General features: G+C 37.0%; 1 protein-coding gene across 1 annotated transcript; it reads right to left on the bottom strand.

The window, feature by feature from the left end:
• Positions 1 to 4924: 4924 nt before the first annotated feature.
• On the bottom strand, positions 4925 to 9243 carry LOC149570448 (Leucine-rich receptor-like protein kinase family protein). Its single transcript, XM_089823095.1, has 2 exons — positions 5878 to 9243; positions 4925 to 5456 (listed from the first exon to the last, which is right to left on the bottom strand). The coding sequence occupies exons 1-2, from the start codon at positions 8729 to 8731 to the stop codon at positions 5095 to 5097; spliced, it is 3216 nt and encodes a 1071-aa protein (XP_089679221.1). The 5' UTR covers positions 8732 to 9243; the 3' UTR covers positions 4925 to 5094.
• Positions 9244 to 27716: the final 18473 nt, after the last annotated feature.

Here is a 27716-nt window from a genome sequence, read left to right on the forward strand (position 1 = left end):
ACAAACACACAGAAAAATGTTGTAACTTGGTAAAGACTAAAACTGCTTGGCAAATACTTAACATGAAAATCTTAAGATATTATCTATGATTACTATTACTTTTAACTTTATATGCAAACACATAATAGAAATAACATGAAAACATTTGACACCAAGATTTAACGTGAAAACCTAATTTGGGAAAAACCACCAATTGCAACTAGTTACTAATTTTCACTCTTTTGAAGTGATCCCTATTAGGATCCAACCCTGTCAGAGGTTACAAAATACGCTGTTAGGTGTGACCCTGCTAGAGGATTTAATCACCGTATTAGGAGTGGCCTTGTTAGAGGTCTTTAAAAAATTCAATAGAAATGCCACCTTGTTAGAGGATTTACAAATAACTATTAAGCCAACTCTATTAAGAGATTTTGATAACTACTACAATGGTTAGAGAGTAACAATAAGATGACCTAATTTTAGATGCAACAGAATTGTTGATTACAGATCTCAATTTTGGCTTGTATACTTGATCCTTCTTGATCGAATGTATCTTGTTAGCTTCATAAGGATATTCTACTTATCCTTTTGATTTGCTTCCTCTTAGCATCATTAAATCTTCAATTATCTTATATGCATTCATGAACTTTCTAAATCTCAACTTGGCCTTATATTTATATATTTCATTTTGTCAAGTTGGCTAGAATATAACTTAGAATAATTAATTTTTATCTCCTCGGTTGGCTATAACCAACAAACAAATCAATTGAACTTAATATGCAAAAATAAGAAAATCCTTTGTTAGCCGACCCTACTTGGTAGACACTAACTCAGAAATGATTTTCCTATGTTAACCAAGTGAACTCAATCAACACTAAATATTCACAAATTTCCTTTAGTAATTGAGTGAGCTTGGTTAACACTGGTTTCATCCAACATATCCTTCATTAATTGAGTGAGCTTGGTTAACACTCAACTTTCACAAGCTTTCCTTTGACGTCTGAGTGAACTTGGTAGATACTGTCATTTGAACTAAGAAAACTCTGAAATGCTCGACAAACACAAAAAATTGTCTTTAATGCCTGAGTGAGCTCGACATACACTGATTGGTAAGGACATGACATTTTGTGTAACATCAAAGACTACACAATTAATCAGTTGTTCAAATAGTTATGTTAGTTTATTTTGGGAGATGGTTTTATATTGTGCATATTCCTTACATAGGAATGACTACTCCTTAGTTTTGGAATGCTTTATGACTTATGAGAGGATTATATCCATGATTAGTTATATGATATGAATTGAGTGTTATTATAGCTTCTTGGTTGAGATTTTATGGAGGAGATCTTACTTGGCACAATTTACATCTAGAGGTGTGTGTAGAAGGACATGATACATGCAATCATATGCATGGTTTCTCTTTGGTCTTGGTTATTTTTCTAGATGTTTGATTTCACTTACATTGAATTTGAGATTGGTTGGAGCTTGTGTTCATGTATGTCATGTGAGAGATGACATAGTTATTCTTTTATTTCTTTCCTTTGTTGGTTGTGGAGAACTTGGGAGAGTGTTGGAGACTTGTTATGAATTTTGTTCTTGTAGGTTATTGGTTTATATGTTGTGGATGTCCTTGATACTATATAAATTCACTTTTGTGAGATGTTGTGAGTGGATTGGTTATAGACTTGACATTATCTTTTGTAGTGGGAGCTTCTTGGTGTGTATGTGGTAGGTATTGCTCTTGAGGCTTGTGATTGCAGGTTACAGATTGGATATGTTGATTCAATGTGAGATTCATTTGGTATACCTTTGGAGGTATGGATAGTTGGATGGATTGCCACTTTTTGTGGGTGCTATTTCAATTATGGATTTTGAAAGCTACAGATACATGTGATTACCTTTGGATCAAGTGTTTGTGCTTAACATTTCAATTGGTACAAGATTTTATGATTCTTGTGTGACAAGTTGGGCGACTTTCTTGGCAGTGACATAATCGAAGGTGAGATCATTCATATTTGAGATGTTGAATACCTTAATTTTTTTGAGTACCATGCTGGAGTACATGATGTACTTTGATTCATGATGGTGGATGTGCTAGGAGGGATTGTTCCCTTGTTCATTTATGTGACTACAGATTGACCCTATGTAATGTATACAACAAGTGGGAGATTGTTGAGATTATATGTGTTGCACACATTGCATAATATTGTTTATATTGTAATAATTTATTTTATTATATAATGTTGTACCTAGGAGCGCCTAGATGGATGTGCAACATTAAGAGATTCCCATGAGATATTTTTGATGAGTTGTATTATAACATTGTGATAATATTTCATGTAATAATTTAATATTGGAAAAAATAATTAAATGTCCAATATTAAATGTGGGTCAATAGAGGTTTGGTAGCACATGGTTTATGTAATACCACTTGGTAGTTTTGTGGGAGCTTACTACTATATAAGCAACCACAAGGGTAGTTGTAGAGGCAATGACAAAAGACAAAAATAAAAGTCAAGCAAGACAATACTTGACAGGGTAGCCAATGGAACATTTGTGAATGTTAGAAGCATGTCATGAGATGTGTGGATGCATGCTTGTTCACATGGATTGCTTAGTTGTGGCACTTTGAAGGCTTCCATGGTTGTATTGAAATTAATGATATTTTTAGTTGAATAATACATGGTGATGGATGTTTTTGGAGGCTGGATTTTTCCCTCAATAAAGGTTTCCCAGGGTATATCTTGTGTCACATTTTTGTGGATATGTTGTATATTCTCTTGCATGTGGATTCTAAGCGTTTATTTATTTAAGATCTATTATGGGCTATGTGGAAATGGCTATATTTTTCCTTACACTCAACCAACCCTTATACAAACCCAACAAATCGACAACTTATATCAAGCATTTAATTGATCCATTAGATCAAAGCATGAGCAAAAATTACATATTTCACAGCAATACACTAAGGAGGAAAACACTTCTCTTTATTCCTTTTAAAACTATATTAGCTTGCACACTCGAGAGATTTGAACCAACAATATATTTCATTAAAACTCAATGTCATCTCTATCATACAACATTGACACAACTAGAAGACTCTAAAACCTACAAAGGATACCTACTTAAAGATGCTCCAACAAACATGCACTAGTCTCAAAAATTTTAACAAATAATCTAATACATATGACTCTAAAAAATTATACATTTTTCTCCAATAATTCTTTTTATAATACTTATATACAAATGTGCTTTCTTTGGTACCAATGAACTTGAACAACTATAAGTGAAATCTACAAATTTTAACTATTAAGAATACAAATAGATACTTGTGAAATATATTAATAAGCTTTGAGTATCTTTTTTAATTTTTAAGAAAGTTAATAACTGAAAAGTTTAGATTATATTTGAAACCCCTACCTATAATCCCACTCCTAAAACACTCTCTTAAAATCTAAATATAAAAAATAGAGACCTAATCTACATAGAATTTTTTTTTTTAATATTATAACTTATAATTTACATGCTCCACAAAAAAAATTCAAACATAGTGTTTTGCATCCATTGGAGTCAAAGGTGTAATAAAAGGTTGAATTGAAGAGTTAATAAATGTGAATATAATTATTATTTGTCAAAATTCTATTTATAAGTAGGAGATGCATTTCACAAGTTAAATAGTGATATTGCTATTAAGAACCAATTGTATAATATTTGAGTCAAACTTATAAATCCATATCTATATTTCTAACTTAAATTTAAGCAATAAGTGTTCTCTTAGAAAATTTAAAATGTGAAAAAAGATAATTTAGAATCTTTAATTATTTTAGTGGAGTTTCAATTATTCAAGAATTGAAAATAAATTATAGCAACTGAAAATTAGCTATAAAAAAAGAAGAGGAGTTGGAAATAAATCTGAAAGTATGACATATTACAGAAAAACTATTCATGTAAATTACTATTCATGAAACATGGATCAATAAATTTGATTAAAAAAACTTCCACAATTACTAGTAATATTAAAGAATTACATCTGTTAGAAATGCTGTCAACTGCACAAATTGGATATTATAAAAAAATATTCTCGTAGAAAAATCATTGAATTCATCCAAACTGCCCAGAACAAGATACAGAAAAATGTTGAACAGAAGTCTGCTAAGGCAGGTAGCAATTAAACAGTCTTAACAAAATCTGTTAACAAACATCTACATCTGTCATTTGGAGAAAGTTTATGGGCTAGCTTATACCCCTGCAATTTCTTCTAGTTTTTATTTATTGAGACTCATATCATTAATATCAGTTCATTTGGTTTAAGTTGTCATTCAACGTAGTTCAAACAGTGGATTCAATTTATGATTTGCTAGTAGTATGGATAAAGGTCTGTTGCTCTTTCTTTCTTCAAAAGATTATAAGAAAGTTCGCCTTTTATAAGTTCAGATGATTGAGAAAGAAAGATCATCATTAATTTTCGATATCATGATGAACAATAATATTTTAAAAAACTCTATTTTTATTTCAATCTAGGGATTTCCATGGAAGCTGTGGCTTAAGGGTCTCTTAGGGTTTTGTTCCATGGCCTCAAGGACACATTAGAGGCCACTGGAAAACTTTTAAGCAGTAGTTGGCAAGGGTTTGATTATAAGTTATGGCCATGCTGAAAACATTTTCATCTATTTAAGTTCATCAGATTTCCGCAATTCATATTAGATGATTTTTCTTTTTCTAGAATAGATTGTGTGATAGTTTTTATCATTGATCCATCATTAAAATGCAAGAGAGCAAATAATCGTGCATTATGCTGATGAGACATAACTGTGTACAATTAAGTGAAATGGGTTTTAATTTTCCCTCTGTATTCCTCTTGCTATTACAATTCACAGTCGAAGAAACTTCCTAATGAAAAATCCAGCCAAGAACAGTGTCAGCCACGAATGTGAAAAACCAAGCATTCAAAAAAGAGAACTATATTGATTCTTTTGTTGGAAAGTTGTCAAATACACGCTTCTTCAGATAAAGTTGGCTTTCTCAAAAAAATCTCCTGCAAGTAAGATTGCTGTCACTACCATATATACAAATCATCAGTCTCATGAAAAATGATTACATGCTCGGGGTTAATCATTAGACCTTAGGGAGTGGCATCTTAGAGCACTCCTCAGGTGGGTGCTTCACTTCCATCAACAGAGCAACAACCTCCTTCATTGTTGGCCTTTCTCCAGGAGAAGAGTTAACACAAAACATGGCTATTCCAAGGGTCTGGGTCATCTCCTGGATCATTGGATCCGGCATTCCCCTCAGCCTTGAATCAAGAACGTTCAATGTAGGTTCACCACTTTTCATCACTCTCTTCACCCAATCCACAATATGCAATCCATCGCCAATGCGTGATTCTACAGCATTTCTACCAGTTAGAATTTCTAGGAGAACAATGCCATAGCTGTATACATCACTTTTCTCCGTGATGTTCATTGTGTAGCCATACTCTGCAAACAGGGGAGGGTTATAAATGAGTTCCATATGGTGACAGAAACAATATATTAAGGTATGCTAAACATCTTTGAGGAAAAAAAAGAATGTATTGAAAATACATATGCAATGTATCAGACAAACTAATAAAAGCACTGAAAAATGACAAGGTATTATATTCATGCTTCTGGGTAAGATTGCGCATGAGCTTATTGGCATCAACGATTCGGATCATACTCAATGATCCATCATCAGGATGAGTTTATTAGCATCAAGGCTTCAAATCTTATCTTAGTTCTCTTATCCCGATGATGGATCATTGAGTATGATCCAAAACATTGATGCTAATAAACTCACACAATCTTTACCCAGAAGCATGAATATAATATCATAGATTGTGGAAATAAGGTAAGGTAATTGGGACATGATAGGCATTACCAGGAGCAATGTAGCCATAAGAACCAGCAACCCTAGACATGGCAAGATGAAAATCCTTTGTATTCATCAGCTTGGCAAGGCCAAAATCTGCAAGATATGGCTCGAACCTTGCATCCAGAAGTATGTTGTTGCATTTGACATCCCTGTGCAAGATTGCAGGGACACAATCATGGTGTAAATATGAGAGTCCTTGAGCCGCTCCAACTGCAATTTTGTACCTTGTATCCCAGTCAAGAATTCTCTTCTCATGAAGAAGCTGAGCCAGATTGCCATTTGGTATGTAATTGTATAGGAGAAGCTGAATCCGGCGATTGGTACAATACCCTAGGAGCTTCACAATGTTGCGATGGCGAATGTTGCCAAGGATCTCTATTTCTGAATCAAAGGCATTTTGTTGCTCTCTCCCATCGTCCCTTTTAGAAGGCCAGAGTTTCTTCACTGCAATCACTTCTCCGCTTGGCATTTCAGCTTTGTAAACAACTCCAGAGCAACCTTTGCCGATGATATTAGTTTCAATGAGATTCTCAAGAACATTCTCTATGGTGAAGTTGAGCTTTTGGAAGGGAATGAATGTCCAAGGCCAAGAAAAATCATCTGGTATAGGCTCCTGCCGAAATGGCCTGCTTGTTCTGAACACTAAAAACCAACCAGTACACAAAGCCACTGCTATAAGAGCTGATAATATGCAGACCAGAACAGTGGTTAGTCCAACATGCTTTGAGTGTTGGGTTTCAAGGGAAGAACAAGTCTGGCCGTCCATGGATTGGCAGAGCCCGGCGTTTTTCATGATAGAATTCATTGTTAAAGTTCTGAAAAATGGTGTTGCAGGAAGAGGGCCAGAGAGATTATTGAAGGAAACATTAAGAGCAGTCAAGCTTGTGAGTGATCCCAACACTTTAATGTCCCCAGAGAGGTGATTGTGAGAGAGGTCCAATGATTGTAGCTGCGTAAGAAACGAGAATTCCACGGGGATTTGGCCAGAAAATGCATTCCAACTCAGGTTGAGATTAATGGCTAGGCTACTAATGGACCCAATCTCGGCAGGAATGGTAGAAGAAAGATTATTAGAGCTCATATCAAGCAATGTGAGCTTCTCGCAATTCTTCAATGCTTCGGGAATCTTGCCGGAGAAAAGGTTATTGCTAAGAATAAGTTTGTTCAGATACTTGAATTTCCCCAAAAGGGACGGAATTTCGCCTTTGAAGTCATTATAGCTGAGGTCAAGCTGCTCTAAATTTATAAGGTTACCAAGCTCAAGTGGAACTTTACCTGTCAAACGGTTGCCATGAACGTCAAGGAGCTCCAGAGATGTGATATTGCCGATTTCTGGAGGAAGAGTTCCGGAGAATTGATTTGTGAAGAGATCCAAGAATACAAGGTTTTGAAGCCGACCCAACTCGGGAGGAATTCTTCCGTTCAATTGGTTTTCTCCCAAACGCAGACGGACCAGAGATTGACATTCACCGACCATTGGCGGAATTGCTCCGGAGAAATTATTTGATAGTAACATCAACTTGCTGAGCTTTTGGAGACGGAAAACTTCTTGTGGGATTGAGCCATTGAATCGATTGTAGGACAAGTCCAACGCATAGAGCTCGGAGCACTTGCCAAGACTTGCAGGAATCTGGCCTGTTAGTCCATTGCCCCACAGAAACAGAGTTTGCAGCAACTTCAACTTACCAATCTCCCATGGCAGTGATCCATGCAACTGATTTTTATCCAGCTGAAGAGCTGTAAGGCTTGTACAATTGGCAATCTCCCTTGGTATGGTGCCAACAAGTAAATTATCAGTCAAATGAAGCTGTTCGAGCCCCGTCAACATACCTAGCTCCCTAGGAATGGAGCCAGAGATCTTGTTTGAAGACAAGTCCAGTACTACAAGAGAAGAGCAGTTGCTAATATCCAGAGGAATCGGCCCTTCCAATGCGTTTCCCCATAGAAGAATGCTCGTTAACTGCTTCAATCTCCCCAACTCTGGAGGAATCGGTCCAGACAGATGATTCATGTGAAGATAAAGATTTCTTAGCTCAGAACAGCGGCCGAGCTCACCAGGAATCGAACCTGAGACATCAGTTGCATATATAGCCAAAGTTTCGAGGTTTACAAGGTCCCCAAAGGAGGCAGGAATGCTGCCAGATAAAGAAGTTGCAGCAACACCAAATGTAGTGAGATTTTTGCATTGACCAAGCTCTGGAGGAATAAGTCCACCCAGATCAATGTTTCCCCCCAATCTGAACTGCTCCAAATTCAATAGATTGCCTAGCTGAGATGGTATTGTCCCATTCAGATTGTTATCTTGCAAGCAAAAAATGCGCAAAGACTTACAATTTTCTAGCTGAGGAGGAATACTTCCTTCAAGTAAGTTGGAATTTATGTAGAGTACTTGGAGCTGAGTTAGCTTTCCCAGTTCTGAAGGAATACAACCAGTGAGGCTGTTTCCACTGAGATCTAGCACCTCAAGCTGTATGAGCCCACCAATCTCTGATGGAATGACCCCCGTGAGATTAGTGAGTGAGAGATTGAGGATCTTAAGAGAAGTCAAGGTGCCCAACTGAGGAGGAATGGTGGCATTGAGGAAGGAGCGAGGGAGATTGATGGCGGTCACCCTTTTCTCTTCAGAGCAACTGATGCCTTCCCATGAGCAGGGATTGTCATCTTTAGGGCTCCAACTCCTCAAAATGGTGTCTGAGATTTGGGTGCTTTCCAAGAGAGCAAGAAGAGCTCTTCCATCAGAGGACAATGCGTCTATGCCAGGCATTATCATCATCAGCATTGCCATGAAAGTCAAGAAAGGATTCATGTGGTTGAAATCCCAAGCATTGGGTTTTTTGCAGCATTTTGCGGTTCCTAGCATGGTTGCGGACTGGGCATGCAAAATGCAGCGGAACTAGTCTCAAAAGACAAGAAAGAAATGAACTTATTAGGGTTTGGTTCAAATTCGAGAAGATAGGTTTTTAAAACATCATAGAATTGATAATAGGTTTTTAAAACATCATAGAATTTCAAAATTTAAAAAGCCAGCTCCAGAAGCAGCAGAGATGGCTATCATATTCAGCAGTGAGTTGTGCGTTGAAGTCTGTGAAAGTAGGCTCAGCAGCGAAGTAAGGTTTAAGGCTCCATCACACCACTTACCTTACCAAAACTTAAAATAAGTTGTAACAAAAAAAAATGAGCAAATGGAGACACTAGACTTGACATTGGTTTTCCCGATTTAGGAGATTGCCGAAAGCATTGAGAAACCATAGGAATACTAATTTTCTTATGCTGAACCAGCTAATTTCCCCATTCTCCAAGGCAGGATTGGAGGGAAAGCTCGAAAAAACTCAACAACCCACGAGAGATTTTGGAGATTCTGCCACTGCAAACCTCTGCCCATTTCACAGAAAAAACATTTCTATATTGTTATTTTTTTGTAAGCATTAATTCCCTAGGAGAAGACGACAATTCATCTCCATGCATCGCAATAAAGGTGGTATTTTGATGGGTGAAAGACTTGTATCCTTTTCAACTTTGGCAAGTAGGTCCACATCTGGCTGATACCCAGACAAAAGAATGTGCAATTCCATGAAGAAACAAAACTCCAACCAATCAGAAAGCAATGACTCCATTCCCGAAAACAATTCAGTACCTCCATCAGCCAGTCTAAACTAAGAATCCATAACTTTTCCCTTGTCCAACATTGACAGACATGACTAAAATCTGTACCAAGTCTTTCGACAAAGGAAGGACAAGCTGCCCCTTCCCTTTTTCTTGCCATGTTCTGCTGCTATCTCTGCAAAATCCTCCACTTTTTCCACTCCACTCCACTCCACTCCATTCCACAAGTATGGGTGAGCTTCACTTCATAAAAGCAAGTTGTCGCCATCTAAAATTCACCCTCAACAACCCACAAATTACTATTAGGAGAAAGTTACACTATATTGAATAAATCCAGTCCTCATTAAATAATTAGTTTTATTTTGCATCTTAAACAGAATTCCAATTTGTGAGCTTAAGCTGGAGTACTACTAGGATGGGGGACCTCCAAGAAAGTCCCGGTTGCTTCATCTTTGTGCATCACCTATATTCATTGACTGCTGAGTGTTTCATTCATTCTCATTGGAGATAAATTCGTGTGAATCACTACTCATGAAACATGAGTCAATGAGTTTGACTCAAAAACTACACAGTTGAATTCTCATAGCAATATCACAATTCAACTTATTGTGGAAAATATCTCCTACTTATCAAATTAAACCCTGTTGAAATAATTAATTTTATTTACATCTTAATCAAAACTCTAACTTAAATGTTTTGACAAGTTTAATGTCGAATAGAAACATTTTATATTTTTGGCATTCCTACACTCTCTTATCTCGATGATAGCTCATGAAGTATGATCCAAAATGTTGAGGTTAAAATTTTGCACACAATCTTTACTCAAAATCACAACAGTATATTTCAGGAATTGTAAAAATCTTCTACCTTGAACCAGTAAGGTTCAAAGTAAGGTTCAAATTCCGATGAATTACTATATTCAGACCTTGTATCTTGACTGGCCGATTGAAATCACTAATATCATAAGAAATAAGTGGTCTCTATAAACTTGGATCAGATTAGGGAAGAGATCCAATAGCTGTCAGGAGGTCCAATGATTGTGAGGTTTTCGTGATAGATACCTCGCAATTATTGCTTTAAAAAAGTTCCAAGAAATGACAACACATGTACTAATAGCCCACAATATGTACCAATAGCCGATCACACATGTACTAATAGTTAATTATCTTTTAACTTTCTTGGTTGATGATTGGTCCATTTGTGCCTATAGTACTGTTTTTTTGGTCAGTGGCTATTTTATTTGATGAACACTTTTAGTGTTGGAGTGAAGCTTAGTGTGTGATGTTTAAGCCATTCAGTATTGGGTGACTGTTTTAAAATGACACTTTTCGATCACTATATCTAAATGTCCAAACTCTGAAACCTCAGCTTTAAGTTCTCGAGTCACCTAGAGAGGTACACCAGAAAACTTGGTGTAATTCGACTTGTAGTTTAGAAGATCTAAGTGCACAAAATTAGCTTAAACAACTTGAACTTTCAATTACAGCTCTTGAAAGAGCTTTTATTAGCCTAAACAACTTGAGCTTTCAATTACAGTTCTTGAAAGAGCTTTTAGGTCTTATGTATTTAGACTCTTGGGGATTTCTTGATGCACGGTCTGTTTCAATTTCCTGCCAAAAGAATCCAAAAGTACTGGGGGACTGATCAATGAACTGTTTCCAGTTTATATTTTGGCAGTCTGCAAACATGTACTGTCTGCATCTGACCTCATATCAATATGTTCTTGTCCTTGTCAGACGAAACATAGCATTTTTAGTAAGTCTAAACCATGCCATGTGTCATTCAAAAATACCCGAATCTACCCACGTGAACCTTTTACTGTTCTTTTAAATTCTACACACACCCTTTGAAGCTATAGCTTTAGCAATCTAAGGACAAAGGAATCATATCAGTAATACACTTAATTTAGCATAGAGCCATATGTTGACCGTTTACTCGCATGAGCTGTCTTGCATTTCTTAATGAAATCTACGATTTTACTCTCACTGCCTTGTGGTTTCATCATCACATTATTCTTCACCTATATTCCTATGGTTCCTGCTATTATCATTGCTATTATTATCATTATTATTATTGCGTAGTGTCATTAGCTCTCTTCTTTTGTTATTAAATTTTCTAACATGCTTCTTGTTTGTAATCATTTGGACATTTATATTGCTATCCTTAGTCAAACATTCTTCCTGCATCTTCATAGCCAAGCTCATAATTCTTTCATCTTTTTATTTAGTATAAGATTTCCTTAAATAAGCTCATCTATCAATTCCTTAGCACTATTATATGCAAACAATGAGGTTTTTTTCATCATTTCATGCAAGACACCGCCATAATGGAGCCAGCATTACCGAGCAAGTTTTTTATACAGGTATTATAAACAAAAGAATAAGTTAATTCAGTAAAGGTTGAGATTATATATATATACATACATACATACATATATATATAACCTAATTTTCATGGGTTGAAGATAATTGCATTATTTTAACTATATCTTATGAATTTGAGTTTAGAAGCAAACTTTCTTATATTATATATATTGAAAGAAGACTGATGAAATTTAAATTGGGTTGTCTTCACAATTTTATGAATTGTTCCTATAATATACAAAATCAATTTCGAAATATGTGGATACAATCTTTTGCATATATTTGACCTAAAACTCATACAAATAAGCTACACCGTCTTCTAAAACTATACTTTGTATTGATTATTTTATACTAATTGTGTAAAAAATACTTGAGAGATATTACATGGATTGATATAGTCCAATTCTTTGAGGCTAACGCTCCAAAAAGACGCACTTATATCATGGAAATGGATCTATGAGAAAGTGGGTAGAATGGATAGTTTGCAATGAGATATAAGGAAAGATGTACAAATGGGTATATACAAAGGGGATTGGGCTTAGTTTCACATAAAATTAAACTATTTGCCAATATGTAATTGTAGTAATACATACTTCCAAGATGGGGACAAAGCTAAATAGGAATGCTTGAATTTATTGAATTTTTGCCCAAAAATAAAATTCTCTCACTTTGAAACTTGTACGTAAATTAGAGAATGGTCAAGTATCTCAAAGTATGTATTCAAAAAATTTGTGAACATTAATAATGATGGTATAAAAATGGAAAACAATGTCAAAAGAAATCTTCTCCTTCTTTTGACATTGCCCTTAGATCTTATAAGAAGGGGTCCAAACTTGGAAATCTTAAGTTAGTTGAGTTGATTGTTGTTGAGCAGTCAATTGTTCAATCATTCTTTTCCTTTTGATTGCCAATCTTTGTTTTTAATGGAAAAAAGTTGTTTGTCTTGTTCCCCTTTCTTTGCCTATGGTTTGTCTTGTCTTTTCTTTGTTCCTCTTTGTGGCTCTTAACCCTTATCTTTTGGTGTGGGTTTCAACTCCCTCCTATAACATGTTGTGTAAAGGGTCCTAGGGCCCCTTAAAAACTCGCCTTCCCTTAATAAAAAAACAATGATAGTATAAAAGTAAAATGTACAAATTATATTAACTCAATTAGAGGTAGGTGTGACCTGCCTTTAAAATTAAAACACAACATTAATAGGCATGTAAAAAGTTTTAAAAATACATATTCTACTAAATATGTTGAGAAACATTTTGTAGAAAAACTTCACCACCAAAGAGACTTTTTTTTTAATGAATAGTCCTTTTTCTATTAATAAATAATATACTTAGTTACAATTCACAAAAAAGGGGCTGAGGCATACAAAATCACCCTGCAAAAGTTCACATAGCCGCAGCTGGAATCAACAACCATTCATAAAAAAAACTATAAGAAACAACCCTCAAGCTACCATAGCAATGCCAGTCGAGGGTGATGACTCATCCTAATCATGAAGTCCCCAATCATCCCTAGGATTGGCAAGCAGGCTGGAAATAGTTTAGCCATCAGCAGCATCATCAGGGACCTGGGCTTCATTCTTGTTATCAATTTGTAAGGGCGAGATAGCCAACTCCAGGTGAATGGGCCATTTACTAGGTACAACATGCCGAGCACCAAGAGGGGAAGCCACAGAGCCTAGGGACCACCCTATTCCACCTCAAGGTGGAGAAATTGAGCAGCGACACCAACCACCATCACCATCGCTGGGAGAGCGGTAATGGGAAGCCTGTGAGCGGCAACCATAAGAGTTGCACCCCCAACAACGGCCCCTAGGTAGAGTAGCATCAACCAAGACATCAAGTGGCACTTTGGCAACTGTATAGAGAGCATTACCCCAATGATTGAGTAGCTCCTGGAGGTGGGCCACCTCTAGAGCTACCTTGTTGGCTGTACTTGAATTTGCATCATTAGATTATTTCAAATGCATGCTTTAGTGTGCATAGCGACATTTATGTCGAGAAAAATATGAGTACAAATAACAACATTTCGATCTTTTCATAAAGTAAACAAAATCTCCATCTTGAAGGTATGCTAGATTTGGGTAAACTTCTTAGGAAACCTTAGGGAGTCACTTAAAATAACCATATGCCAAGAAAAGGGTTCTAGCCAAAAGGGCTTAAAAAAATCATGAATCCAGTGCCAATATTGCTAAGCATGTCTACCAAACCAAAAAAATGCAAAAAAGTCTTTGGTTGGTCACAGAAAGGACACCGGGGATCCAAAACCCTAATATGCTTGAGTTGAGGCCCAAGGGGAAGATGTTGAAAAACTAGACACCAAGCAAAGTGGGCAATCTTGGGCTTCGTAATGGCATTCCAAATAGTGTCAAAATTCTTTCTCCATTGAGAAAGAGAAGCCTGCAAATGGTAGTGCTAGTTGAGGGTATCCACCATCGAAAGATGGGGAGAAAGCCATTGATACCCCAAGCTGGGCTTATAACTAGTGAAGGGAGTGGTAGGATACCACTTCCAGTAAGTCCACCAAGGACGAACAAACTAAGTACCCACCTTATGAAGTAAATGATCTGGAATTGCAAGAACCAACCGATCAAAAGTCTTTTGATTTGAGTGGGAAAGATGAAATTGGACTTGCATATCTTCCTAGGATATTGGGCTCATAGTGACCTTGGAAAAGAGGTCCTTAGGGGTTTTGATGCCATGTTCAAAAAAATGCAGAGCACAAGTACCTTGAGTCTTGGCTAGAGGGAAACCTTAGGTGGGAAGTAGAGGAGGCTGCCAAATGTTTTGTTGATTCAAAGAGAGTCCATCCCAAAACCCATCACCAAACCAGCGAAGCCAAGGCTTGATAGCTTCCCAAGCTTTCCAGATGCTCTTGATAACAAAAGAGCCCTGTATGTGCACAGGTTCCCACATGATAAGAAGGGTTTGAAAGCCAATCCCCTTCCATGTAGGTCTGTTAATAGGAAACTCAGAAGAAATGCAATGTCAAACCAACACTTTCCAAGCTTCATCTCCAATTTTGGCATGAATGATCCATTTGGCATAGAGAGCAAGCCCTTGCTTCTGAGTGGAAAGAAAGCCAAGGCCTCTAGACTCTTTGGGGAGACAACAATAATCCCAAGTCACTCTGTCGAAGCCATGATGATTAGAGCTAGAAGCCCAAAGAAAGTCATGTAGTAATCACTCTAATTTTAGATAAGAGGCTTTGGATGGAGCCCAATAGGAAGAATAATACACATGCATAGCTACCACTACCTTTGAGTAAATTTGGAATTTCCTCATAAGAGAAAGGGGTTTAGTAAGCCAATAATCAAGCTTCTTTTCAATCTTGATATGCACAACATTCCACAAATCAACTAGCAAAGCTTGAAAGGCAAAAGGAATGCCTACAAAGTGAAAGATCTCCCTATGAGTGACCCACTTCCATTGGAACTATTCAAGCTATGGCAGAGCTGGAAGAAAGGATTGCCAAAAATAGAGCATTATGTGCCATTGAATAGCAAATCCAAAGGCTTGACAAAATGTATCTAGACATTGCAAAGAATTAATGATGTTTTCCTCATCCTCCAAAAGAGTGAGAAAGGAATCATCAACAAAGTGTCAATTGACCAACTGGGAGGAGGAATCTGGCAAGAAAGTGCCATGAACCAAACTAGAAGAAATAGAGTGGGCTAGCAAGTATCCAAAACCTTCAACAACGAGAATATATAAAGTTGGAGCCAGAGGGCAACCTTGCCAGATTGAATGAAAGAGCCCAAAGGCTTTAGATTGCAAGCTATTAATAGTAATAAAAGCATTAACATCTCCAAAAAGCATTTCCATAGACTAAAGGAAATTAGGGCCGAAACCAAGAGCTTGAAGCATAGCCAAGATGAAAGGCCATTCGATCCAGTCACAAGCTTTAGCAAAGTCAATTTTCAAAAACATAGATAACTGATTGGATTTGCGAGCCCACTCCATGCCTTCCCAGACACAAGAATGTACCTAGACTTAATAAAGCCAGTTTTCTTTGGCCGCATGATTAAAGGTAGGAGATGACAAATTTTGAGCGAAATTGCCTTAGCAATAATCTTATAAGAGACATTAAGCAAGGTAATGGGTTGTCGATTATAGATATCTTCAGGATCTCCAACTTTAGGTATGAATTTGATGTTTCTTTTGTTAATAATAGCTCCTAGACTCTTAGAATGATAGGCTTCAAGATAAACTTTTTGTAGGTCTGGACCAATAGACTTCTAAAGGTGTTTGTAAAATTCATAGGGGAACCCATCACACCTAGAGGATTTGTCATCAGCCATAGAAAAAAACTACCTCCTTAAGGTCTCGAATGGTGAGAAGCTACTCATAGAAGGCTCATTGCTCGACTGTTAAGTAGATTGGAGTAACAATAATACACTTTTTGAGGGCTTCCTCCCAAGTAACTAAATTTCCCTATGAAGCAAACACATTTTCATAGTGGTGAACAAAAGCTTGTAGGATGTTAGGGATACTGGAGAGAACATAATTTCCTTTTTTAATCATTTAAATCCCAGAATTGGTATGACGGGCTCTAAGAGCCTGGAAAAATTCTTTAGAAGCATTATCGCCAACCTCCAACTAATGGAGGCAAGCTTTGATTTGGGCCCCATGACCAACATAGTTATTTGCAACTTGCTTGTCATGACAAAGCTTGGCAAGCTAAATTTTCAATTCAACGTCAAAAAGGTTAAGGATGAGAGCTTCGAAAGCTTTTTTGAGAGTCATGGTAGTGGATTCATAAGACTGACATCTGAAAATTGTCAACTGCCTCCCATAAATGCACATAAATCTAGTAGTTTTGGTGATGGCATCATTCCACCATTGAATCCAACATATCTGCAAATGTAGGCATGGCTCCAAATTCTAGACACGTAGGATATGAGAAATATTGGAAGCATGCATAAGCACTGGTGTATTGAGGAAAAACTGAGTCCTGATAATACGTTGGACAACTTTATGCCAAGAGATGGAAAAATAAATGGAATAGTGGTCTAATAATGTTACATCTAGCAAGGGAATGATAGGTAAATCTTGATCCTTAATAAAGGAGCAAAAAGATTGTGCATTAATCATAGCACAATCAAGACATTTTAAAATGCAATTAGAGCCAGCTCGAAAGTTGGACCAAGTGTGTCAAACCCCACTATACTAGTGATAGTTATTATGCATGTAGTACCAGGATTCCCTTTCCCCAACTGTCCAGTGAAAAGGAAAAATGCCATCTTTGTTAGAGGCCAACTCAACCATATTGAAGTCACCACACATAACCCAAGTAACTGGAGGCAAGTTGTTCGCCATCTAGCCCCACAATTGAGATATTTTCATAGCAACATTGGAAGCATAAACATTAACTACTCCAAAGGAATGATTGTTGATAGAAAGCACAAGCCAAATTATTTCGTGCATGGAGTCAGAACCATGCAAGATAATAGCAAAATGAAGATGAGGTGATAGAAAAGTAACTATACCACCTCTACCAGTTTTGTGTTGAGAAGAAAACATAATGCCATCCGTCCAAATGACACGACATGCAGAGGAAAACATGAAACCAAAAATTTTCACCTCTTGCATGCAGAGAAAATCTAAATTACCAAGTCTATGATGGCTATCCCTGACATAGTACATCCTAGAGAGATCTGTAAGACCTTGCACTTTCCATGATAAAAAATTCATGAAAACCCTTCCATATCTTCCTCATCCTTGAGAGAGGAGTAGCCATTTTGCAGGAAACTAGAAGTGTAGTTGAAGCCAGTGAGAAAATCCTCTGGACTCATAGCCTATCTTTTCTCTAGTGTCTCAACACATTCAGAAGGATTGCAAGAATGTCACACATTCTGGGTTGCAATGGAAGAGGATGCAAGAGGAGTGTGAATCACCACAAAATTGTTAGCTCATGCAAATGCCTTGATCCCCTGTGAACTTCCAAGGTTTGAAACCTAGGAAACACCAGGGTTTGAATCTAGAAAAACTAGCTTCAACCCTACAATGGTTGGGGTTTGCACTCATGTTGAAATAACAACAACCACATATGAATGTTTTGGAGCCAAGGGAGTTTTTCCCTTGCACACAACTATAGTCCATTCATATTTTTGTTTCCCTTCTAGATATTTAACTGAGGTCTCCTTAGGTAGGGGTTTAACCCTAGGCATAGCCAAAGGGAAATCCCTAATCTTGTGTTATGCTAACTGACACCTATAACATGTGTTGGACATGTTCAAATAGAGCATCTTCTAAGATAAGGTTTGAGAACCAATCTGTATTTCCATCGAATCTTTGAGATCCTTGGAGAGATCAACCTCAATGCACATGCATTTCTGAGGACGAGCATTGAAAAAAATTTCATGTTTCTTAGTAATAACTTTGCCAAGAGCATTGGCAATAAACTTGATAAAAAGCTAACATGAAAAGGGTAAACCTGGGAACTCAACCCATATAAGAACCCTAAGCTTTTTGTCATCAAAGACGGTGAAGTCTCTTGACCATCTTTAAAAAATAATAGGGATGAACACACAGACCAAGGGCCATTGTTAAACATTGCATTTTCTTGAGACAGGATGGCAAAATGAAATAAAAAAAAACCTTTGGTAAGGTTTTGCACAGCATCAAGGTAGACTCTGATGAGTCTAAAAAATGCCTTTATTTTGTTATGTTTAAGATACTTTGTGATAATCCGTTTATCCTTGTTTTAACACTTATAAGCCTATGTTTGATAAACCTTTGATGATTTATGGGGTAGAAAAACTATGTCATCTTTTGCCTAAATTATATCTAATATGCAGTATTTCATATAAATATCCAAATATGCGTTCTTATGCTTGAATTTAGTTTGATGGATGTTTATTTGCAAATATGTCTTATATCATAACTAACCTGATGATAAGGATAAAGGATGAGCGGAAGAATCCAGAAGTTGGTTGCCGACAACATTCAAGGAGAAACGAGCATCACAAAACAACCATGAAAAGGAAGTTATAACCACTCCAGGAAACATGGCAATGAATAAGGAGGAGCTTTTACGAGCCATTTCCTTCTCTGCATTTACGTTGTAACAAGCGGATGCTGAGACTTCATTGCTCCCTCCTCAATTTCGTTATCCTTCCTTTCCGCTTTCAATTGTTCTCCTATATTCTCTCCTGCAGACTTAACTTAGGATAGTTACTTTTCTATTATGTAATAAAGAGTAGATTCCCTATATATGTCGTGATCAACTCCTGTGTGTAAAGTTTTGGTTTTTAATAAGTTTTATCGAGTAAGAGAGAACACCGATTCACAGTTTGTTGCAATTGTGTTTTACAATTCTGAATCATGTAATGACTGATTAATGAAATGAATTAGTTTTCTTTAGCTTCTATCCTGCATTGGTAGATTAGAGAAGCCAACCAAGGGGGCCCACTTGGAAGGTGGATTAGATTAGGATAGAATAGATTCATTTTACTAGCATTAGTAGTATTTTAAGTAAGACGTAGCTAGTTAATTCCTTCCTGTAGCATCACACTTCATAAACGTTCCTGCAGCATTTGCGAGAACAATCTAGTGGATGAGTCAAGATGGAATCTCTGTTATCTTGTCATTGTGTTTTCAACGTTGATAGATTCAGTATTTTCCTTTCCACAGAAGTAGTGTAGTTTCCTTTCTTTGCATTTTTACTTTCCTGCAGCACAAGCATAATGACTCATCAAGGTACCTAGTGCACATACTGTGCCAACCATTTCAAGTATACGTCCTTGGGTTGACAATCTAAATGCACCTCATGGTAAGGGAAAACTAGTCCTTAGCTTGAATAGATTATTCCTTAGCCAGGCCTAGTGCATGACTATGGAACACCTATTGTGAGGCAGTTCATTTTTGGCACCGTTGCTGAGGATGGTGTCAAGCTAGGAGCATTTTTGAGTCATAGTTTTTAGATTAAGTTCTTTTACCGGTGTGAAAATTTTAGTTGCATGCATCAAAGAGGAAGACCACGAGATGAATATGGTAGATTTATTCCACAAGGATCTGTTAATTTGAATGAAAAAGTTGAAGAAGAAGTTGAGTTGACCTTTGAAGATGCAAGTCCTGTTTTCCCCACAGTATCATCATCAAGAGCTGAATCCCTAGATATATCTGGTCTCCAACCTTTCATTGAAATAGTGACTAGTCTTCTTGATAACACTACCTTGAATCCACTAGTTGTTAATCATCCAGTGCCTAACATTCCTTTTCAGCAGCAACCTCATAATCCAGTCCCACCAGTCATGGCACAACCTACTTTTCCATTTCCACTTCCAAGTCTCATAACCAATGCCAATCTCAAGAATATACCTCCCACTGCTCTTCCGAAGTTCTATGTCCTTGCAACTGAAGATCCTAATACCTTCTTGTTTGAGTTTGACATTCTTTGTCGTAGTTTCGACTACAACACCGATGCCCATAAGCTTAAATTATTTCCAGCCACATTGAAAGAATCAACTTTACGATGGTTCACGGGCTTAGGAGCCAATGCAGTTGCAAATTGGGATGAAATGCAAGCCTTGTTTTTGGAAAAATATAAAGAATATTGTAAAGCATCTGGCACAAGAGGAGATGATATCTTTAGGATATCACAGAAGGAGGAAGAGACATTAGAAGACTATGCTTCTCAATTTTTATATACACTACAAAAGAATCCTTAGCACACATTGTCTGAAGATTCCCAAAAACTAGTCTTTCTAAGAGGAGTGAATGAAGACTGTTTGGAAGCATTGGACTTGATGGCCGGTGGAGATGTATATCAAGCTCAATGGGATGACCTCAAAAAGATATTTCAGAACTACTCAAGGTCAACCATGAAGAAAGGTCGAGGACTCCATTCTATAGTTACAAAAGGAATTAGTCAAGGCATTTCAAAACTTGAAATATCCAATTTGTTGTCAAATTTCAAACAAGACATCATTAATGATGTCGCTACACAGTTGGATACAATGACTACAAAGAAGAAGCAAGCAGAGGCTGAGTTACAACTAGTTGAGTACTGTCCTCATTGCCGAAAGCAAAAGAAGGATTGCCACTGTAAATTGGTTGCAAGCATGGAGAACCAGCATCTTCCAACTGGATATGTAAAAATAGATGGGGATGATGAGCAAATATTCTTTGTTGCTCAATGCCGACCATGGGCTCAACGTCAAGGTATGCCTCAAGACCCCTTGCAAAATTCAAATTCATATGGTAATCAATGGCAAAACCGCAATACCCAAGGTCCTCCACAAAAAAAACCCAATTGGAATAATGTTGGGCAAAATAACCCACAACAGTCTCAATGGTTTCAAAATTCCCAACAACCTTGGCCTAACTAGCAGAATAACCAATGGCCCTAGAACCAACAGAACCAATGGCAACCACCCTAAGGGAATTGGAAATCTCCAAACCAATGGAAGGGATCTCAACAATGGCCTAACCAAAATACTGGTGCTCCACAATTACCCCCTCCAGCTCAACAACCTACTTTAATGCCACCACCTGCAAATAGTGGACCTCAAAAGAAAACACAGCTACTTGCACAGCCTCAGCCAAATCCAAATAGTCAACCAGAGCAGTCCATGTATAGTGCTGATACCCAGCAGTACCCTGCTTATGCCCTAGATGTCGTAGATATACATTTGAGATCTGGAATGACCTTACCAGCACCAAAGCCACCTCTTATAACTGAAGTATTAGGCTCTCCTGCAGCATCAGAACCTTTGGTTGATGAACCTATTGACCCAACTAATGTTACCATACCAATACCAGTTCAACCAACAGTAGAGTCTCCTTTTCCAGACCAACTAATACAAAAGGAACTTGAACAAAGCAAGGAACAACCCTTTGACATTGTTAATTAGTTGAAGAATATGCATGTCCAAATACCTTTGTTTCAAGCTATTAAGGACATTCCTGCTTATGGAAAAGCTATAAGGAAAGCTTGTCTAAAGAAACCTGGAAGGAAGAAGAAGGATCCTACCATAGTTCATGTTGTTGGACACTTAGCTGATATCATGTTAGGAAGAGTGATTTCACCAAAATATTCTAACCTAGGGAGTCCAGTAGCAAGTGTCAGCATAAATGGTCAATTTGTTAAAAATGCCTTAATAGATTTGGGAGCTTCTATTAATGTGATGACTAAAGAAACCATGAAGAAGTTACAAATAGAAGGATTAAGGTCCACACCAACTATTCTGTAGCTTGCAGATAGTTCCACTATCATTCCTGATGGAATGATAGAAAATATTGTTGTGACCTTAGATTTCTTAGAATATCCTGCAGACTTCATGATTTTTTCCCCTAAAGTAAACCTATCTGGCTATCTTGTCATTCTAGGTAGACCATGGTTGGCCACGGCTGATGCAAACATAAATTGCAGATAAGGGAATATGACCATATCAAATGGCCAAGCAACCAAGCAATTTGATCTATATCCTCCTCCACAACCATTACCAGATTTGAGTACATCTTTTTGGCCAGATTTAGGAGATAAAGAAGAAGAGATAAATTCCATACTACAACTTATGATGTTACATAGGCAATCTTTTCTAAAGTTCCAAGAAGAAGATTCAGTAATCTAGAGCATCCTTACCAACACTTGTGTGGTAGGAAAAGATGTGTCTGAAAGCTTTGTATTAGAATTGATTACATATGAGGAGTGTGATACAAGTTGTACTTTACTTAAGGAACCTGAAAATCTTTGTTCACTACTTCTCTGTGAATTAGAAGGAAGCCCAATCTCTAGAATTGCTATGGTAGAATCCACTATTCCTGTTGAACTGAGTAAAGGCCATAAATTGCATGTTAACCCCAAATTGACATCTGTATAGATGGAACAATTAAAAGAATTGCTTCAGAAGCATGAGAAGACTTTTTCTTGAGATTATGGTGATATGAAAGGATTAAGCCCTACATTGTGTACCCATAGGATATACATTAATGAAAGTTGTCTACCACTTCGTCAACCTCAGAGGAGGATAAATCCAAGCCTCAGAGAAATAGTCAAAACATAATTGCAGAAACTACTTGATGCTGGCTTTATCTATCCTATATCTGATAGTAAATGGGTATCACCGCTGGTTATAGTACCTAAGAAAGGAGGAAAATGGAGAATTTGTGTAGATTATAGGGAGTTGAATAAGGCTACTAAAAAGGATCATTTTCCTTTACCCTTCATAGATCAAGTTTTGGATACACTAGCTGGAAAGAAGTACTTCTCCTTTTTAGATGGATACAGTGGCTATAATCAAATCAATATTGCTCCTGAAGACCAAGACAAAACTACATTTACCTGTCCATGGGGTACTTTTGCATACTCTGTTTTACCATTTGGTCTTTGTAATGCTCCTGCAACGTTTCAACGAGCTGTAATTAGTATTTTTGCTGATATATTACATGATTGTATGGAAATCTATATGGATGACTTTACAACATTTGGAGTTACTTTTGAAGAAGCAATGATAAATCTTGAAAAAGTTTCGGTAAGATGTCAAGAACATAATTTGGTAGTAAATAGTGAAAAGTGTTTCATGCTCATGCAAGAGGGTGTGGTACTCGGTCATTTCATATCTACTGCAGGTATACAAGTAGACCCAACTAAAATTGAGGTAATTCAAACATTACCCATACCCACTAAATTAAAAGATATCAGATCTTTTCTGGGACATGCTGGATATTACAGGCATTTTATAAAAGACTTCAATAAAATAGCCAGTCCCTTGTACAAGTTTCTCACCAAAGAAGTTGAATTCGATTGGACACCTGAGTGTGATAAAGCTTTCCTGTAGCTTAAGCAAATTTTGACCACAGCCCCAATTTTACAAGGCCCTGATTGGAACCTACCTTTTCACATATATACAGATGCTTTTGATTATGCCATAGGTGCAATTTTAGCACAGAAACACTCAAATCTTGAAAATGCCATTTATTATATCAGTAAGAGTCTTCATGGCCCAGAACTGAATTACAGAGTGATTGAAAAAGAATTGTTAGTAGTAGTCTATGCTCTAAATAAATTTTGGCATTACATCACAGGTTATCCTGTCTATGTTCATACTGATCATGTAGCAATCAAATATCTCATGAACAAACCTGCTATAACTGGTAGGTTAGCAAGATGGTTACTATTGCTACAAGAATTTGACATAACTATAGTGGATAAGCCTGGAAAAAAAAATGTTGTAACTGATTATTTGTCAAGAATCAATCATCATGATACTGATACTACTCTAGTAGATGATGCATTTCCAGATGAACATTTGTTTCATATTGCTGTTAAAGTTCCATGGTATGCAGATATTGCTAACTATATTGCAGCTAATAAGACACCAGCACATTTTTCTTATAAGGAGAGAAAGCTTCTCATATAGAAAAGCTTCCATTTCTCATGGATAGACAATTTTCTGTTCTATATTGGACCTGATCAAGTTATGCGCAGATGTGTAAGAGAAGATGAGACATATGATATTTTGCATGCATGTCATAATGAGCCCTGTGGAGGACATTTTGTAGCCAAAAGAACAGCTTTCAAAATCTTAGCCACTGGTTACTATTGGCCTACCCTTCATAAAGATGCAATCAATTATACAAGGAAGTGTGACCAATACCAAAGAATGGGTCACCCAACCAAAATAGATGAAATGCCTCTGAATCCTCAAGTGATGTTAACACCATTTGACAAATGGGGAATGGACTTCATCGGTCCTATTGATCCTCCATCCAATGGGAAGTCTTATATTTTGGTTTGTACTAACTACCTAACGAAATGGGTTGAGGTTAAGGCTATGAAGCATGCCTGTGATGAAAAAGTTGCCGAATTCCTGTATGAAGAGATTTTTACATGCTATGGAGTTCCTAAAGAATTGGTTACTGATCAAGGCACACAGTTTACTTCCAACTTGATTTCAGAGTTGATGAAACAATATAACATCAGGCATTGTAGATCCAGTCCTTATCATCCACAAGCCAATGGACAAGTAGAAGTTACCAACTGTGAGCTAGAAAATATTCTAACTAAAATAGTCCATTTGCATCATTGGGATTGGACCAGCCGATTACAAGAAGCTGTTTGGGCTTATATAACAACTTAGAAAACCACTATCGGATTCACACCATTTGAGCTTTTGTATGGGAAAGTGGCAATGCTTCTAATTGAATTTGAACACAAGACTTTAAGAACAGCCTTGACCTTAGATATTGATCTTCCTACAACACAAAGAGAACGCCTCCTGCATCTTAATTCTTTGGATGAAATGCGCAAGACCACTTTAGAACACACTGAACTGGTGCAAAAACAAATAAAACACTAGCATGATTCTCATATCCTCAATAAATAGTTCAAAGCTGGTGACTGGGCATTATTGTATGATTCTCGCCTTAAGGATATGCTAGGGAAGCTACAGACGCGATGGTTAGGACCATATCAAATCATCCATGTCTTTGACAATGGAACAATTCAACTAACCACAATTAATGATGTGCCTTTCAAAATGCTGATCACCGGTCATCGACTTAAACTTTACAAACAGCCTCAAAAAAAATCTGAATTCATGCAACAGTTTGAACAACCGGATCCAACAACAACTCAAGTATCTCTTCCTGCAGCAGAAGGTGAAAACCTTCTGCCTACTCCTCTTCAACAATAATTCTAATTTGCATGTCCATAATAATAACTTTATGTTCGCATAAAGTCCATTTTATTTTCATGATATTTCTTTCCATTAATATCTTAATCTTCCATCCACCCACCCCACTCCATTTCTTAATCTTCCATCCACTCACTTTCTACATAATTAAGTTTTTGTGTTTTCAATCAAATCTGCACATACTGATGGATGCTGCTGTTTACATTATTTCCACCACCTTTTTTTTTGGGAGCATGTGACAATCCACTTGGCAGGTATAAACATTTTCAAACTATTATTCATTTATAAGTTTGCAGATTTTGTTAATTATATATAATACTGCATACTCTTTATAATTATGGCGTATTCCAGTCCCTCACCCATACTAGTCTGATAAGTGAGGACACTTGTCATAAAATTAGTAGGGGGCGAGGGAGTGTCGTAGTATCCAATGACATGCCTGATTAACTATGATGATTTTCTAAATCTTGGCATTACCCCTTATTAATGAGAACTTTTTGCCATAAGTATGCCATGTCAAGTGTTGTACTCCCACTTTTTGAATAATTTTTTTTCCTTGTTCGTGCCAATTTTTTCATGCTAAGCCATGATGTGACCCATTTTTAAAATTTTGGCATTTGAACCATGTTTCCAAACAATTTCCACGCAAATCCATTATTTACTTTTACCTAAAGTTTAATTATGGCACACAACAATTGGTTATGGCAATTAATGTTCCCAAAAAAAAGTGGTGAAACGTCTGAGAAATAACATAGAGTCTTGAAGTTTGCATTCAGAAAGGGAGAGAGAAATAGAGTAGCAGAAGAAGTATCAAGAAATGGGAGGAGGTTTACAGAGAAGAGAGCCGGTTGAGCACATTTTGTTGCTCTCTGATGTAGAAGCAGTAAGAAGATTCAATGCATCTGGGTGGTTAAGTTATTGTTTGAATTTAACAGCATATGATGAAGAAGCAGCTGTAGAATTCACCAAGACATTTGATGAAGGTGAATCTTCTATGTGGGGTTTGACAGTAATTGCAACAGAAGAACAAATTGTAGAAGTAACAGGGTTACCTTCTATTGGAGAGCATTATCCGAGCTCGCATGACACTAGGTCAGCAAGGGCCCAGTTCACTACCCCACATGACCCTCAATTGGATGTTACAAAGTAGGGGTGCAAGAGATGGTCTTTGTCGCCTCCATACCCTGAGCTAGCAATGCATGTCATTAGGTATTTTACTTGTGAAGGCAGATTTTCTCACTTACATGCACACCATTTTAAGTTGCTTAGTTGTATAAGGCAAATACTGCTATAAATCTTCCAAATTTTCTATATAATATGCTTTGTATTAGTGCGGAAGAGACTCAAAAAGGGAAAGATAATTCTGTCACTCACCATGCCTTGATTAAGTTGTTAATAGAAAGGTCTTTTAGGGATGTATCCCCTTTGACATGGGATGAATTTGTGAAATTTAAAACCCTACAACCCCAAGTTGACCTTAGTGAATGGTAGGGTGAGGAAAACGTAGTTCCTAGTAGTGAGCTTGCAGAACAAAATATTGAGGGAGCTGAAACAGAAAATGCACAAGGGATTGAACCAGATTTTGCTTCCACTCAAGAGAATGTTCCTCCACCTGAACATGACATCCCTAAACTCACTACTAGTAAAGCTAAAAGGAAACGAAAGTCACTAGAAGAAACCGCTGCTCAACAAAAATCTAGTCCTGCAATTAAGCAACAAAAGAAAACAAAGAAGGTTCCTACGACAACTAATCCTGTAGTAGTGACACCGAAATAGAAAAGTAGGCAAAAGACAGTAGTACAAGAAAAGACTCCTTTGCGGAGAAGCCCTAGGATGAGATGGTAGATTTTTAAAGATCTTATATTGTCTAAAGAACCTGCTCCAGAGTCTCCTGTGCGGATAATTTCTAACCATTCTCCCCTTCACACTGAGATGATAGAAGCTTCTGGTAATTCTCTTGCAGCATGTGAGCAAGAAATTAATGAAACCTTAATGGATTTACCAGGTGTTTCAAGCCGTGAGAATGAAGTAGTTCCTGAATGTCATGATTCGAATACTGTCTTAGTCCCATCTAAGTCAACATGGATCAATAGTTTGGTGGAACATCTATGGTGGGAACAGAAAAAGAAAAAGGATTATGAAGAGGATAACAATGTTGTCACCTTGCAAAAAATCCTTTTCCAATTATATGGACAACATTTATTTGCTGAAGCACTATGGAAAGAGGAGAAGAAAAGAATGAGCAA

This window comes from Cupressus sempervirens, chromosome 3 (assembly GCF_028749045.1).
Source record: "Cupressus sempervirens isolate cs-2001-9-10 chromosome 3, ASM2874904v1, whole genome shotgun sequence".
In the NCBI taxonomy this organism is placed as follows: Eukaryota; Viridiplantae; Streptophyta; class Pinopsida; order Cupressales; family Cupressaceae; genus Cupressus; species Cupressus sempervirens.

What these genes read in the sequence shown, in the direction of transcription:
- LOC149570448 (XM_089823095.1), bottom strand. Translation starts at nt 8,731, where the DNA reads ATGCTAGGAACCGCAAAATGCTGCAAAAAACCCAATGCTTGGGATTTC. An exon ending in TTATGGCTACATTGCTCCTG is followed by an intron (nt 5,457 to 5,877) that starts GTAATGCCTATC and finishes CCCTGTTTGCAG; the next exon opens with AGTATGGCTACACAATGAAC.